This window comes from Ammospiza caudacuta, chromosome 4 (assembly GCF_027887145.1).
Source record: "Ammospiza caudacuta isolate bAmmCau1 chromosome 4, bAmmCau1.pri, whole genome shotgun sequence".
NCBI lineage: Eukaryota > Metazoa > Chordata > Aves > Passeriformes > Passerellidae > Ammospiza > Ammospiza caudacuta.
In genome coordinates, this window is record NC_080596.1 from 54,938,556 (window position 1) to 54,956,404 (window position 17,849).

At 39.1% G+C, this 17,849-nt stretch overlaps 1 protein-coding gene across 1 annotated transcript; it reads right to left on the reverse strand.

Moving 5' to 3' along the window:
• Positions 1-3,903: 3,903 nt before the first annotated feature.
• On the reverse strand, positions 3,904-17,627 carry RHOH (ras homolog family member H). Its single transcript, XM_058804145.1, has 2 exons — positions 17,542-17,627; positions 3,904-4,698 (listed from the first exon to the last, which is right to left on the reverse strand). Exon 2 carries the CDS (start codon positions 4,477-4,479, stop codon positions 3,904-3,906), a length of 576 nt encoding a protein of 191 aa, XP_058660128.1. The 5' UTR covers positions 4,480-4,698; positions 17,542-17,627.
• Between the last annotated feature and the right edge of the window lie 222 nt (positions 17,628-17,849).

Sequence of the window (17,849 nt, forward strand, 5' to 3'; positions counted from 1 at the left end):
TAATCCAGTTGTGGTCATATCTGGCTTGTTTAAGAAGCTGAACTGACTTGTAATTAAGTTAAGGTAGTTAACTTGCTCACAAAGGCAAGAGCAGACAAGCATTCTGATGTTCTGAAATGAAGCTTTTTATTCCTTTTATATTAACCTGAGCTGTGTGCAACCAAAGCACTAAGAGAGAGTGCTAAAAAGACATGGATTGCCCTATTTATTGGAAATTATTCTAATGGCTGCATTCACTCAAATGCTATAGTAGTACAGGAAAGGCTGAGATGTAAAGAGTGCTGATATTTCTTTTTCCTTCATGTCCGATCCCTCTGGTGATTTCTTTTATAATGGTGCCATATATAGAGTCCCTTAAACACATTTTCTTTATTAACACAAGTATCAGCTAGTTTGTGTTCACACACTTTAGTAAACATAGAGTTCCCACAAAAATTTGCAAACTGTTAATTGCAAATATCAGGCAAAACAGTATCAATTCTATCTACCAAGCTTGAATAATTTTCTCCATGAAAAATCAGGGGAGGGGGCAAAAGTGATGATTTGAAACATATTTTTACTGTTTACTGGTAGAAAATATTTGTATTGTGTGCTGCATATCAAGTAAGTTTAAAAGCCTGGGAATTCTGTATTCAAAATAATTATTTTTTAAATAAAACTGTTAACCTGTTTTAATAACAAGCAAAAAGAAGATTGGCAACTGAACAACAAATGGAAAGGGATCTGTTTGAGAAGACAGAAGGAGAATATTTGGGCAATGTCCCTTCTCTCAGCTGAAAGCTTGACCCAACCAAGGCAGGGCTGAACATTTTTTTCTGTTTTTCTGTTTTTCAAAGCAAAAGGAATTGAAAATCCACATGTGTCATTTTAATGTATTTTAAATACCAGAGCCAGATTTTAACCTCTAAACAGTACCCAGACCCTGTTACCCAAGTAAACACAAGCAAAACCACCCTCGAAGGGTTTCACAGGAGACCTCAGCAGTCCCTCGTTGTTCCCACCACAGAGAACAGGGCTGCACTTGTGCAAGCAGCAAACCCCAATATACCACTGGGCCAAATCTTCAGCTGAGTTCTGCTGTGTCCAGATTTCAACCTCTGTTTGGGGCTGCCACACTTTTTGAGTACATGGGTTCTATAGCTCTGGGAAAACTGCATTACAGGCACTAAAATATATGTGCCTCACAGTTTGCTCCCAGTGAAAAGTGCCTTTTGGCTTTGAGAGTCTGAAAATAACCAGGCTGTGAAAATTTGAACTGGTTTTTTTCACAGAGCATGAAACCAAAATCCCCATTACTTTATACTCTTTCCAAATTTATTTTAAAAATCAGCTGACTTCCAGTGGCCTCACACTTTGCACTGGGTCTAGAATGCACAGTCAAGAGTATATCAAGCCATCCCTACATTTCCTGTGTACCCTGTATTGTCAGTTCAGACATCTCAAAGAAGCCTATCCACCTGGCTTCACTGAATTGCAACAGACATCAATTTCTTAATTTTGTAACACACCATAACAAGTTTTGTGAAGCTAATACAGATGAGATTTTCAGTTACATCTTTGTCTGGTTTAGTCTTTGATAACAATTCTGTGGAGCCTTTTGGTGCCTGAATGTGGCACTTTGTGGTAGATACCACAACACAGCATTCTCACCTGGTGATTACTGCTCTTCAGCACAAAAAAACTGCACGAAGTGTTGTAAACAGACTTTAACCCACTGAGGAAAAAAAGAAGACAACTGAATAGAGCATTCTGGAAAAAATATGTCTTAAAAATAGTTGAAACCAGGTATTCAATCCATTATTGGAATAGGGAACATAACAAAAATGTCCCCAGTTGTAACAGATTTGAAAATTCATAACACGACATTTTTCCTGCAATCTTTAATGTTCAAACCGTAACAATGGCTACTTTTAAATTAGAGTTACAAAACATAAGACTTCCAGTGGAGAGGTGTTGCAAGAGTCAACACGTAGAAGAATATTTCTCCCAAAAGCTAAAAGATTTTTAACTGAGGACCGCAAATACTTGGCAACTTGAGTATCTCTACACAAGTACAATGCCATTCAGATTCTTTTACAAATATGTCAGTTTTAGTGTTTCAGTAACAAATCAACACTTGAGAAGAAGAGAAGTAGGAAAGAGAAGAATTTAGGGAAGATGGGTGGTGACAGAAGTCGGTGTCTTGTGTGCTCAGATGCAGAAGTTTGTAAAGATTTAAGGCTGATATAAAAACCTCAGATAAGACCAGGATATTTTTATGATCAGAAGCCTCCCTCACAATCAGGTTGATGAGTGGTAAATATTCAACAGTCCAGAAGCTGGTGGGACAATCACAACTCTGGGTGTTCTGTGTCCCACTGGTAATCAAGGTGCCCACTGGGTAAATACTCGCTCACCTACATCACAGGTGAGATAATCCTACCTTTTATGGCACCATGCTATAACCTCCTCAAAGGTTAGTTCCTAGCTAGCTGAAGGACAGGAAAAGGGACAAAGAAAATCTTGCTGCAGTAAGAAATTCTCTTGGGATGAGACGGATCTGCAAGACCTGAGAGGGGGTGCAGGACCGAGGGGACAGATAACATGAGGAGGAGGGGACCACCACAATTCACAAGGAATGTACAGCATTGTGGCTTGAGCCCACTTCATCTTCTAGCAGAGTTCTCTTACACACCTGAAGTTTCCATTTCCTTAGCCTGCCTTTCTGTGTAGGAGGGTAACTTGTCCCCACTACGTCCATCAGGATTTGGCTCCTAGACTCAACAGGTTCCCCAGGATGTGAAGCCTGGTTCAGTCTTACTTGGATACAACCTAGGCAATTATACTTAGCATGCAAACTCAAAAAATTGTCATTTAGCCATTCTAAAGTCAACCTTGCTTTGTACTCAATCTTTTACTAATGTTGGTGACTGGTTCCAGTAAAACGACTGCTTTGTTTTGTATTTTTAGTACAAAGTGTACTAAAAATATATGAGAATTTAAGTGCTCATGAAAAAATATCTTCCATCTCTGGAGACTGAAATCTTTTGTCTCCAGAATTACAGCAGGGACAACAGAGGTGATGGCAGCCCAGATTCATCCCTGCCAGCCCAGCCATATGTCTAAGCCAACCCTGTCTGCAAGCCCTGGTTGTAAGACAGTGAAGTCTAGGAAGAATCAGATTAGTTTCCCACCTTTGACCACATTGTTGAGGAACAATATTAAGGTAACAAATCTCACAAAACTGCAGGAGACAGCTGTCAAATGTCACTAAGTTTTGATTATTCCTATGCTGGACATACTGATGACCGTTATGCAATGACTCAAGCAAGTCTAAGGCTTGCCTGCAGGCCATTTATTACATGGACAGGACAGTTCATTTCTGTGGTTAGCTAAAGGGAAAACCAACAAAATATTAAAACAAACTTTTGTAATTTTCAACAATATATCCGAGAGTCGTCTAAATAAAATACACATTGGTCAGGTTTTATATACTACATTCTTAAGTAAAAAAAAATCCACAAGGACAGAGGTAGGGGCTGATCCAGGCACAATTTTGTCATTAAATAAATGCAGATGCAGACAAACCAACAACTGAGGAACATTGACAGAAACAAAACCAAAATAAGAAATAACAGTACTGCTGTTATCTGCAGATCTGCAGGCTAGGCCTGCAGCAGTTCAGGCTTGCCAAGTCCAAACACAGGCCTGTGAATAAGGGTATGCACCTTTCATTTTTCAAGATAGCACACGTGTTTTGGAGGGAAGAGGCTCAGATAAAGAGCACACCTGTTTCATAAATAGGCACCTGCACTGTGGTCCTTCCAGGAGCCCTCGTTTGATTCACCTCCCATTCCCTCTGCTGCAGCGTCTTTGTGAGAAAACAGAAAGAACAAACGTGAGCAAAACCACTGCTGACAGTCCTCAAAAGATCTTGCACTCATTAATGGAGAAGAGCTTCCGCCTGTTCTGCCTTTTGGCTTGGTTGACCGCTGTCCTCACAGCATACTCAAACACCTGCTGCACTCCCCTGTTGCTGAGGGCAGAGCACTCCAAGTAGCCCTTGGCTCGCACATCCTGGGCGAGCCGCTTTCCGTCCATAGGGCTGATGCAGGAGGAGCTGTAGGGACCCACGTCCCGCTGGTCAGTCTGAGTGGCCACCACCAAAACGGGGATGCGGGGCAAATGGCTGCGGATCTCACTGATCCATTTGTTCCTCAGGTTCAGAAAGGAATTGTGGTTTGCCACCGAGTAGCACATTAATACCACATCTGCCTGTTGGTAGGAGAGGGGGCGAATGCCTTTAAAGGCATCACTGCCTGATGTGTCCCAAAGACCTAAGCTGATCTGTACGCCATCCATGAAGACATCTACTCCAGTATTTTCATATACAGTGGGTTTGTAGTCATCTGGAAAAGTCTCAGAGGTGAAACGTACCAGGAGAGATGTTTTCCCAACAGCAGAGTCTCCCACCAGAACACACTTGACTGAATCCAGCATTTTATTAATGTCCAAGGCCAAGAGTGCAGTCTCTGTGCAGCAGGAGCGGGATGGAGAGATGCAGTGATCTTAGAAGCCTTCTATATAATTTCCATTTAGTGAGAAACCATCCAAATCTCTTTACTTCTTATGACTCGATTCTGCCACTTGAGACTAAAATTTCATTTTCTCCCACATGACTCTGTTGGTTTTAAATCTTCAATGAGTCAAATGACGTTTCTGGAAAGTAAAAATAAAATGTAACATTTATAACCCACAGAGAACAAATCATTCCTCATCAAGATGAAGATGCCTGGACACATCTTTGGACAGGCATGGCAAGTATCCCTCACTGAGGATGATGACCTTTTCTATTTTCTCCCAGCCAGCTGTGTGTGCAACAGCCATTCACATAAATAACCTTCTTGCTGCTCCACAGGGGCTAACAGTCTTAGCACTATTACCATTTTCCACTGACACAAGCTATTTTTTCCTTCCAATTGTCTAGAGACTAATAAAGTTAATTTAACTTTTATATAACTGCTACTAATACGCTGTGAGACATTCCCTGTCTCTGACTTTCACCAAGACAGAATCCTGAATCCCAAAATGATCAGTTCAGATTCCCTTGAAAATGTAGTCATGCTCTCTAGAGGTAGTCAGGAGAAAAAAAAAAGCTCTTTGCAAACCAATTTTACTATTTAAACAATCCCATATGAAACAGTAACACAGAACCATTTGTGACAATGAGGAAGCAAAGACTTCAGGAGTGAATCTCAATTCACATGAACCTGAACAATTTTTAAAAGCAAAGAAAGATTCACAGCAATAGAAAAAACCAAAAAGAGGGTAAATTTTTTCTTACAAATTGCTTTCAACAATCAAGAAACAGAAGCAAAAGAAAGCCCCACTACAAATGCTTGCCCCAGTAAAAATTTCATTTGAAGGGAATTTAACTGTCCTGGCATTTACTCCCTTGTAAAACTGAACTAAGAGTACTCTTCAGAGTATGTAATTGCTTTTGAGCTCCTGCCAGCATTCAGTCAAATTTTCCTATTTTGAAAGCATTTGTTTCTTCCTCACTGTGTGCAAGATTCACTGCTCACACAGGGTGACACGCAAGATGCTCCGAAAATCACTAACAGCAAAACTGAAGACAAATTAGTTCTGATGAACAAGAGTAATTAAAAAGAAAGTATCACTGCATAATTTCAAAATGTCATGTGTTTTTTACATAAATAATATATTTCTCTTTCCTTCATATATGTAGAGACACATCCCAGCTGAAGGCTATTTGCACAGATATAAATGATGGCCACAAAGGGCATATACTGTATTTTACTGTAATGCTCTCCACTTTCAGTACCCTAACACACCACCCCTCTCCCTTTATTTCTAGAACACTCCAAGCTTTGGCTTACTCCACAAAGGGGGAAACAAAAAGGGAAAGTGCTAAATGAGCTTAAAGAGAACATTTTACAGGTACCGACAACTGCTGCTGCCCTGCTTTCGTTTTGCGCAGAGGCCATGCCCTACCTCCTGTGGCGCTGCGGGCACACCTGCATCTCTCCCAGCTCACGGCCCGGCTGCCGGCAGATGTGTGCCCGCAGCTCGCTGCTTTATAGAGGCGGCCCCAGGCCCGCGGGCTGTCCCTGTGCGCGCTCGGGTTACCGTATCTACAGGAGCCATTGCAACACTCGGCGCTTCCTGGCCTGCCGGCGACACCGCGGCTCAGACTGCCGCTCGCTTCTAGGAACTGGGATGGAGGCTGAGGCTGCTTCACGGCATTCCTGGCTGCCGGGAAACAGGCTGCACTGAGAATTTAAGTATTAGTGGCAGCAGATGAAAATTTGCTTGTAAAGATTCATTACATCTAACTCCACACTCTTGCCTTCTCTGTTCTCCAAACAAGCTCTCAAGGGAACTAAACGAGACCTTTACAAAACACATCTATGAAAAATTCAAAAAGCATATGTAGGATAAACATTCAAATTGCTTATATGAATAATAATCTCTCTTTCAGAGTATTCTATTTCAAAATTGGGTCACCAGTATTGTTTGAAAACACCTCACTTTCACCACAAGACAGTAATGTCCTATTCAGACAAAGATGCATACCCTCAGGAGAAAGTTTCCATGTACCAAGTATCCTTTCCAGAACAAACATTTCTTTGGTGCGAGGAGTAGTCAGTGCCTTCAGATGCATTATTTTGTACATTGGAATGTGGGGGAAATAAGGATGTCCAAAGCATGACTTTTGCAATTTCATAAATGCCAAAACAGAGAAAGACAGATAAAAGGATTGTTCTGGCACTCAACTTGTGGATTACCAGGTCAAATTATGCTGGTTATTTTGAAAATATAAAAATTATTAAAGATTGAAAGAGATATTAAGGACTAGTGAATATGGCTAGTTGACAGACAATACAAGATGCTGAAATATCCCACTGTGACAGTGCAGAATTGTTTTCAAAGCAAATGATATTGTTCTACATTCCATCCAGTAAATAACAAAAAACCCTGGTATATAACAAGGTCCATATTGTGATCCTGTGGACAAATTGCCTTCAATGGCCCTGGTCTTGCATTTGTTAACAACAATTCATGTGCTTCTATATATAATTGGGACTACATATGTGCATATTGAAGCATTATCTGTAATTAGGCACCTAGTTGATCCTTGTTGCAGCCTCAGGGTAAGAGCAGCATTACTGTATTAAAATAATTACACAAGTTCACCTCACTGGATGGAAAATGCTTGATTAAGCATCAACAAAAAGCAGTGTCCTTTAAAGAGCAGTACTTCAAAGTGTCCTTTAAAGACAGTACTGGACACTTCTGTGCCTCAGTATACAACCAGTTTTATAAATATTTGCAAAAGTTTTTGTCCCTTTCTCTCATATTCTGTCTTGGTCCGACAGCACAGTGTGCTACAACCATTACAAGATTGCAGAAAAACTGATTCCAAATCAGAGATGGAGTCTAAGCTGTGGAGGCTTTTTTTTTTTCATCCAACAATTTGATTTTCAAAAATTTACCAACTTTATTAAGATCATTTTGTATATGGAATTCAATATATAAACCTCTATCTTCTTTTATGCTTTTTTGGTTTATGCTTTCATCACTCATAACAACAGAAGATATTATTTGAATAGTAAGGTAAGACCTGTTATAAAATCACTGGGTATAAGAATGCATGTCTTATTCTTGTGTGGTCATGCTGAGTAGTGATCTTCAGTAAACTTCAGGTTTTGTTCCCTCTGTCTTTGGAATACAGGCACTCGTGCGTGGTTACAGAGATCTCGGACTTCACTGGTGGTGTGAGCACAAGAAGCCCTACAACAGTTGCCCTTGGGCAGTGTCTGAGCTGCACCTCAGCAATCTCACGCAGGTAAAATGCCTCACACTTGCTCATGGCTGAATACCATATGGAGAAGGTGAGTGGGGTTGCCAGCCTGCAATGGGATGGGATGAAAAGCAGAGCACAGCAGCACCGAGCTCTTTGTAGGTAGAGGATTCAAGTGAATATACATCCCATGAAAAACTAATCTGGTATTTGTTGAAAGAGCTCTAGCAACAAAGAAAAAAAGGACTAATACATCAAAAGGGGTAAGTTTATCAGCTGGACCAAATGGAATTTTCATTTATGAGAAGAATATCTCTGGTATCTACTATAAGATCATTGTGAGTATGACTTGCCATGGCTAAACATCTCCAGGGGATGGACAGCATCTTATGATAGGGGAAAATAAAAAGTCAGGTACTCCAATTTCAAAACCTCTCTTAGATCCTGATAGTGCACACTCAGGTAGGCTGGAATTTCAATGGAATTAGCTCATACATAAACAAACCATGCAAGCAAACAACCAACTTTTTGGATCAGTCACAAAGTGCTTTGGAGAGTTAAAGCAGTTAACATGCTAACTATTATTGCCATTATCCACTCCCTACCTCAGTTACATCTCAGCAGAGGTCCTGTTTATGTCAGGATAACAGCAGATTAATTTTTCAGTTTGAGCACTGTCTATGCTAGTTCTTGAAGAGACTTGACATGGCAAGGAAATTAAAATATTTAGACTAATAGAAGAGGTTGAAACCACAGGAGAGACTTCCATCAGCTGTGCAATACTTGAATGTACATACTGTCTTTGCCTACCTACTCTACTCTTTTAAATCCCACCTCACACAGAGGTGGGGTCTGCAAAACAGTGCCTACAGTTCTTCTCCAATGTGCTGACTGTAACCACTGCTCCTTGCAATTGCACCACAGATATGTAAGAACTCTCCTCACATCCCTTAGCTAAATGCTCTCAAGGAGAGGAAGGAGGCACAAAGACTACCCTCACTGACCAGAAGAGTGTCCAGCTTTACATCTTAACCTCCATGGGCACAGTGGGCACTCTAGGGCATGGACAGGGCCTGAGAAAACTCCTGCAAGCAGAAGGAGGAGGAGGAAGGCTGGCAGGAATCAACACAGGGCAGAGACGCTGCTGCCTGGTTAGTGACAGCACCCAGAAGATGCAGCCCCTTGTGACACAGAAACTGTGGCTGTTGTGACTCCAGTTTGGACACTCTGCTAGATCACCAGGTTGTCAAGGTCACACTGCCTGCTTTTCTGCTCTGTGGATGAGGTGTACTTGCTCCATTCAGATACAATCCTCCAGATTGCTTCCACAGCACAGGTCTTCTGAAAACTAATCCATCAGCTGCAGTCTGTCTGGAGACTGCAAGTAAACACATCCTTGCTGCACTGTCATGCATTCACAGCTGATTCTCTGACATCTACATTAGCTGCCTCCTGTTTTCTTAATTCCTTTCAAGACAATTTTGATCTCTAGCCCTGTCTTGCCAATCAGCCTCCATCTACCTCAGAGAGTGTCAGCATGTAAGTCCATAGTGGCATTCAGAGGCGGCACCACTGGCTCACAGCCTGTACCTTTGCAAGATGCTGCATCTTTTCCCCAAACTACTCCACCAAAAAATCTCCATTGAACTCATTCACTTCCTAAGGTGGCTACCACAGGGGTCATCACTATTCTTTGGCCCAAGAGTAAGGTGGCAGGTCACTCACTAGCAGAATAATTCAGCTGTTATTTGCAATACTGACAGATTAACTGCCAGATTATCTTTCAAGGTGCTTTTATATTTTATATTTTAAAGAATTGAAAGGATAGTTAGAAGCTTGGGTGAGAGCTTTTATACAGATATTTTATCCTTAAGTACAATAATTTCTTCAATGCCTTTCTAAAGTTAGAAAAGCAAGCAACATGCAATGACACCATATTTTCAAAGCCAGGATGTCCTGTCATCTCAAAAACAATCTCCTTCCAGAATTAAAAAAATTGTGGACTTAAAAGCTTGGAAATTTTTCTTTCACTCTCTTGTTCACAAAAGTGAAATCTGTTCCTGTTTTCAAATTTCAGTACTTTATTTGTTAAAAAAAAAAAACAAAACAAAACTGAATTTTGGGTTTAATTTCTAATTTATGAAATTTTGAGAAACTAGAGAACCACTTTTTTAGAAACCTTTGCAAAAAATCACTTCTGGATCAAGTCAACACCTGAAAATACCTCTGTTTCTTTCTCTGGCAGTTTTAACCACTGCAAATGAAGAGAAAGATTTATGATAAAATATTCAGTAATCTTGTCAACTTTATTATTAGCAAGGGAACTCAAGTTATCAGATTTAAAGCAAATTCCCTCATATGGAGAATGTGAAGTCTTGATATAAAACAACAATGAACACAGACCGGTGTTATTTACAAGATTAAATGAGACATGAAGTCCTAGTAAAGGGATGAAAGTTTTTGTGTAACAAAATACATGTATTGAAACACATGCTTACACATTGCACATACATATAAAACCACTTAATGAGCTATCTTATATTTCATAAAATTTAATTTCTTTAGTAATAGTACCTATAATAATACATAAGCAATAGATAATAACATATCTAAAGATCTATTCAATTCACTATAGTTGCTGAGAAAAAGAATTTAACTCTCATCCTAATTATAGAATTAAACAAAGGAAATATTTCTTTTATCTTTAAGAACCCTGTTTCTGTGGCTAATCACACCTTGATTCAGCAATTTACAAATTACACAGGAACACAAACTATTAGAACCACTCCAAAAATTAACAAAAAGCCTGTAAGACTCATGTATTCATCCGAGATCCTAAATCTCTGAATAGAACTCAATGAGATCTGACAATGCTAAGTACCCACTTAAAGATTCAAGCCATTAGTTTGAAGTAATTTTTCTCCATGTTTATGGCATGGTAAATGACAAACTATGTGGCATTCATGGTATTATGGGTCATTTTCAAAAGGGATCCATTTTCAGTATAGATGTTCTCTACAAGCTGAAATTGGGGTCAATCAAGTGTAGGAAAATAATCCCTTCAGAGAGGACCAGCTCATAATCCATTCTCAGCCTGATCCAATACCCTCAAAGTCACCAGAAATGGAGCGGCATGTCATGCCTCAAGTTAGGTCAGCCTAGCCTTCTCCTTCTGCAGGATACTTGATATATGTCACCTCTCTTTCCTACCCTCCTCTGTGTTAATTTTTCTCCTCTGTGCTTAAACAGAGAAGAAATTTTTGAGTTTCACTACAGATGCAGCTGTACATGGAGCAGCTGGTGAGCAAATGTCACACACGTGTACGTTCGAGCACAGAAGTTCATCAGCCATCTGTCTGTCTGCTGTCCCTCACAGTCTCTGTTTCTGTACACACACACACACACATAAATATATAAATATATTTTAAAAATTAGATAGATAGATAGATAGATAGATATAGATATAGATACATATATATATTCACACTGACACAGAACCGCTCCTGGATCCAGATGGGGATACAGACACACTTGCAGATGAACACTGATAAAGTGCTATGTGCTAACCCCAGTGCTATCACACATTTCATAGATATGTGATTTTAAAGAATTGAAAGGGTACTTAGAAGCTTGGATAAGAGCTTTTATGAATACTTTTTCTACCTAAATGACTTACAGGTCAAAAGCAAATTTTCAGCAGCTCTAACTGCATTGTAGCCAAACTGAAGCCTTGATAATATAAAACACATTATATTTAAGTAATTGACCTTAATTAGACTACTGTGTGTGTAGAATTATTGACATGTAGAAATGTTTGGGCCTCAAACCACTTCAAATTTTTTATGCCACATCCTCTTTCAACACAGTTAAATTTCTTGAAGTTTGAGACAAATAAAAAAAGCATATTTTTGATTTGTCAACATATTTTGATAACATATTTTTGTAGGATTTTTAAAATAGATTTAACTCTTAAAAATCTCCCCAAATTTTTACGGCTGTTGAAGTACTCTTTCATTTAAAACCTTCAACAATTATTATGTTTTCTTTCCAGTGAGCCTGACCCTACCCCTATTTCTGCTTGTTCTTTATTTTTATCATCTGCAGACACAGGTATCCATTTCTCTTTCATATACAACTAACATTTCTTACTTTTAAATATTCATTCATAATTTCTCAGAGAATGATGGATTATTTGCAAGACTGGATGCATAGAAATGTATATGCACATATATAGATACACAAAAATATTGAAAATAAATCTATGCATATTTAAAATCTAAGTATTTCAGTGATGAATCAATACAGTCATGTACAAAAAATCAAATCTATATGTGCATGGACATGTGCATGTCCCTATACATATATATATGGACACTTTGGTATTAATTCATTGCAAAAGACATTGCTACAGATTGCTGTAGGAAACGTGTTGTGGGCAAGATAACTTAACATCATTTAAAAAGCTATATACATATTTTGCATCAAATGGATGCATTATTGAAATGGTCATGGTCCACATAGAGGTACATATGTATTTGTATGCACATTTACCTCCACGCACAATCTCCATGAGCAGAGATGGGGATTTGCAATAATCTAGGTATCTAATTGATAGAATTTTACATATAAATTTACACAGTCACCCATTGTAAACTGTTATATTTCTGCTGTGTATGCAGCCATTAAATTTATTAGACACACCTTTACAATATGTTGTTAAGGAGATGCATGGATTTATATTAAATCCTGCAGATGTGTGACATGGTAAATTCTTAAAACAAACTGGCATCTCCATATTCACACCTGCATTTGCAGTCAAAAGGGCTTCCCGTCTTTCAAGCCTGTGCCAAGCCCAGTGCAGTGGAGAAGGCTGACTTCTGTGTGTTTTGGCTCTAACCTGTGGTATGACCGCGCCCCTCTCCCTTGTTTGCACACTACTCGATCTTCTTGACTGGCTCCCTTAAATGCTACAAAGTAATCAACAGTAACACTATAGCTACAAGCTAATACATGAATGCTACAAGTGACATAACATGCTCCTCAATGTTAAAACATCTTTAAAAATTGCCCTTCCATTTCTCCATTTTCCTCAAAGGATCCCTCGCAAGATCGCCAACTTTACTTTCAGAAGTCTCTTCAGGTTTAACTTTGCTCTGATTTTATAAAATATCTATCGTAAAATAAGGAGATTCTCAAGCCTAGATCTTCTCCCCCTAATATCAGCGGGAGAAGAAGGAGGTTCTCCATGTTCATTAAGTTATGTGTTTGCACAAGTTTGATTTCAGTGGGAGACAAAGATGGAGAAGGGAAATGTTAGAACAGATTTAGCCAGTGTTCCATGGAAGATTATTTTTGTATATTTTGTGAGAAGAATAAAGTGTTAGATGTACAGGTGTTTTGAGTAGTAATAATGTTGATCAAACAATACACAATAAGGACCTCTTGCTAAAACATAATGATTTGTTTTTAATTCAGGAAGAACTCATATTTACTGCATGTCACCATTCCTTTTGCTGTGATGAACATCAAACTTCGGACGTTCGTGAGCAAAGCTAGCAAAATAAGCAACAATAATTTGGTTTGGTATTTATTTTATAAAACAGAAACTCCTTGATAATTTTAGCTTTTCCCCTTAGGATTGCCAGCAACAAAAACCTTTTTCTTGTCTCTGTATACATCAGAGTGTTTAAAATCATAGTCCAGATTTCACATAGCGGGGAAACTGCCATCTTTAATATCGTTCTTAAATTTTGTGTGTGCACACATGTACATAAAAATGTTAAAAATGTGAAGACATTGCTTTGAAATAATTTCAAATACTTTTCAAGTATTAGGTGTGATATAAAACATACAATTATCATAACTTGTCCTGCATTTGTTGATTTATGATTTTTATCTTTTTGATTTTTTCAACACATTTTTTAAAAGGAGTTGTCTTCCACAATCTATGCCATGACTTAGTATTCATGCACTATATCCAGCACACAGATAAAATAAGAAATAATACATATCCATTATACAAGCAGGACCTTTTTTTTTTTCTTACCATGCAGCCTCTCTAGAATTCCTTAATTTAAGCAGATAAAATTAGATTTAAAAATGGGCATGCACACTTGCCTTCTCAAACTGCCTACCTTCCATGCATAGTTATGATTAAAGCCCAATTTCAAAGGAACAAGCTTTCTTTTATTTTTAAATTTTTTTTTCTGGAATTAGCACAAGTTATACCTGATAGCTCAGATTTTATATTGATTTATATCTTACACCAACCATATACCAGAGCAGAGTATATATTTTAGTGTCTGTTTTCCTTTACTTTCCTCTGATTCCATTACAATCTTGTTCTCTTGCCACCTTTATATAAAACATATGATACTGCAGACAGCAGCAGGTCATATGGAATAGGTTAAGAGGAGAAAAGACTCTACAACCAAATGTAATACATAAATCCTTCTCACTCATTCTTCAGCATAAATCCTTCTCACTCATTCACTCATTCTGAGTATTTTGAGAAGCCATTTCACATATTTATAGCTGACATCCACTCGGCTTTCAGCTGGTTTAAAGATCATGCAAATCCCCATGCTACGGTAAATCTTATTGCAGAGTTCTTCAGTGGGAAGCATAGAAAGTTTTCCTTGATTTTCTTGATTTTTACATATTTTGAATGAAAATGATCACACATATGAAATGAGAGATATTTTAGGAGAGAGATGTTTGAACATTATGAGAACATTTCCCATGCTTTATTTTTGAATCCTGATGGACTTGATTCAAACTCTGAGATACTTTACCCAACAGCTTTTCATCCAGAATTAAACCTCCACTGAAAGAGATGGGAATTTAAAAACTCACATTTAAATCGATGGAAAACAAAGAAATTACATGAAGGGGTTTTATGACAGCTGTTTCATAATATATTTTTTATCATGAGAAAAACAAAAGCTCACAGACGATCTAATTATCGAATTATCTAATTGTATAGATAATTAATAGATAAGTTAATTAATAGATATTTGGGTACATCAGTAGCTCAATAACTTCAAAGTCCAAAGTCTTTACTGATTTTTAAGCACAGTCTTTTGATGTAAATAAAAGAGGCAAGCTGAAGACTGTGTGTCCACTGGCATGCCTATCAATGAAAGGAAAGAACAGTTTTCTTGCACGTTTGAAATATTTAATATTCTTTCAATAACCATGGCACAGGAAACAACTAAAAGAGACCCCCAGCTACACAGGGGTCTTAGTCTCATGCTTTTATATTAGGAGAGACAGTTATACCTGTATTTTGACATAAATCAGTCTAACCTTCAAAAGCAACACACTGTCACTCATGAGGAGAAGTGGTATCACCAGATGGTACAACAACCTCAAGCTGGCAAGTGTCAGTTACTGGTACTCACGCTTGTGTGTGAGAAGCAGCATCATGCACAGTATGTAACCACAGCCCACTGTGCCAGCTTCTGCCAGGAGAGGTGTTTGCTCCCTTTCCAGCACATGCTGGGTCTTTCCTACATGACAGGTCACTATGGCTCCCCGTAGAGAAATCCCCAAGCCATAGCAGAATCCTCGTGTGGTTTCCAGCAGGTTCATATGTTTTGTCAGGTAAAGAGAAGCATGCCGAGTTCAGCCCCACCCTCATCCCTTAGCAATTTACACTTCTCCTTGGCTTCTGTAACCAAAGAGCAAATGTAATAGCTCGTGCAAAAGCAACACAGCGCTGACACAGCAGCAGGAACTGGGCAGGGGGGAGCGATAAAGGGTCTGTGATAAACACAGGGCACGGCCACAAGCCAGGCTGGGCACAAGCCTCTCGCACACCCGCTCTGCAGGACGTGCATGTGCGCACAAAGTGCTCAGACCATGCTGCCCCATCCTCCAGCCACCCTGTCAGCAGTGACAGACTGGGACTGCTGGGACTATCGCTCCCTGCCACTTTGCTCATTCAGACCTGATACACCAAGGTTTGTAGCCATGACTTCCAGTACTCACACTCTGCATTACAGAGGTTTTGCAGGCTCCAAAACCTCCCCTTCCACTGTACACTGATCCATCTGGTGGATTGGAACGGTTCTCCAGTTCTTCACTGATGTAAAAATTGAAGGACAACTAAATCCTGCTAAGCAAATAGGAAACTCTACTTGGTTTTGTGGAGAAGAGCTAATGGTACGCTACAGCCCACAAATTTTGTTGTTACATTGCTTTGTTGTGTTTGTGTGATCCTGCCCAGCATCTTAAGGCTATAATGCTTTAATAGTGGGCTTGAGACAGCTGCAGCCAACTTCCTTTCTTAATTGTTGTGCTGGGGTTATCTCAAAATATTTTTCAGCTGTAAGTTGTGTCATAGCATGGAAACATTTGAAAACTGTAGATTTAATAAAACCACACACCACTAGCCAAAAATATGAGAACTTAATTTGGGAATGATGTAGAGTTGTGTGGTTTGATGTCTCAAATGTTACACCAAGACTTTGAAAAAGGCAAGTTTTACAGTAACTTATTTTATCTCTTTTCAAACAATACTATAGAAAAATCTCCAATTTTTCATTTTATGGTCAATGTCAATCGAATTAATCACTTGAATGGTGCATTCAGTGATATTTCCCTAAGAAATATTCTACTGTTTCTACTGAAAACTATAGAATCACAGCACCAAAATTTCACAAAGAAAATGGGGGGTTAAGAGGTAATTTTCACAGAAAATCTTTTACATTAAAGTGCCTAACTCACCTGCTATTATACATCTAGAACTGCACAGTGAAAGCAAGAGGAGGAACAGCAGAATTTCATCTCCCTGACCTGGTGTTCTCCTGGCTGGTTATCAGAAAGCATCACCGAGAAAAGCTCCTCAGGAGCTTCCGCTGGTACAGACCCATTGCTCTACAAAACAGGCCAGCCCATGACTGCCGCCACGTTGGCTGCTCACTTCCTGTGCTCTGGGTGTGCTGCAGATCACCCCCTCACTTCTCTCAGGATTTATATGGCTTGCCCCTTACTGTACAAGAAATTACTTCCTAACATCACTGGCACTAGCAGCTGTTACCAGCAATGTGACTTTAGCACCAGTCTCTCCATTTGGAGGTCTGATGCTCTTCTGCCAGGAGATTATTTCCCACTGCTTTGGCACAGTAAAATTACCTTAAAATGGGATTAAATTACAGTAATTTACAGCCATGTTGCTCTGCTGATGGCCTGTGAATCTTGCTATACATGAAAATCAAATCCATTTTTACATTTAATTCTTTACTCTGGAATTTAGTAAGTACAGATTACTTATAAAAACACCGATTCTCTATAACTACAAACCTACAGATTTTCCTGGCTTGCAGCACCCTATCTGGGGAATGTAAAACTTGGTATTATGCCTCACTAAGACCTATTCTCTAACTTCAGCAGGAAGCAAGTGCACATGTGGCTTTTTGACCCTGCAGTTACTGCCCAAATCTCAAACAGTATTCACGTGAAGTCTGTACCCACTTTCTCTGGTAGAACTGACTCCATTTGTATTACAGATCTTCAGACTATATCAGAAAAACTATATCAAATCCCATTCTAAAGTCAAGTAAGTATACACATATGGTTCTTCCTACTGGAAAACCACAAACACTGACACAAATGGTGGGGTTGAAAATGTGGAATATGAAGCAGCACAATCCCACCTTATGCCAACAGCAACAGACACCAAAATTTGCTGACATATATGACTGTTAATAACTAAGTTATCTCATTTACCCTACCTTTTCCTTCTGCAAGTATTTTATTCAGGATAAATCCCACGTTAAAGCTGGCTTCTGCCAGATGCCACAGTTCAACTCCTGCCCATCCAAAGGTGGAAACACAGCTGAAATGAGAAGTTATAAAATCTTAAATCCACATTCAGATTTTTTGCATGGACTTGTGTCAGAGAGATGGTTCCAGCCTCAATGTGCTTTATCCTCATTCACCTTTCAGATTAACTGCATCTCATTGGCAATGTGACAAGACCATTCCATCACACTAGAGCATCAGAAGATGCAGGGTCTGTGAGGAGAATCTGGAAATGGGT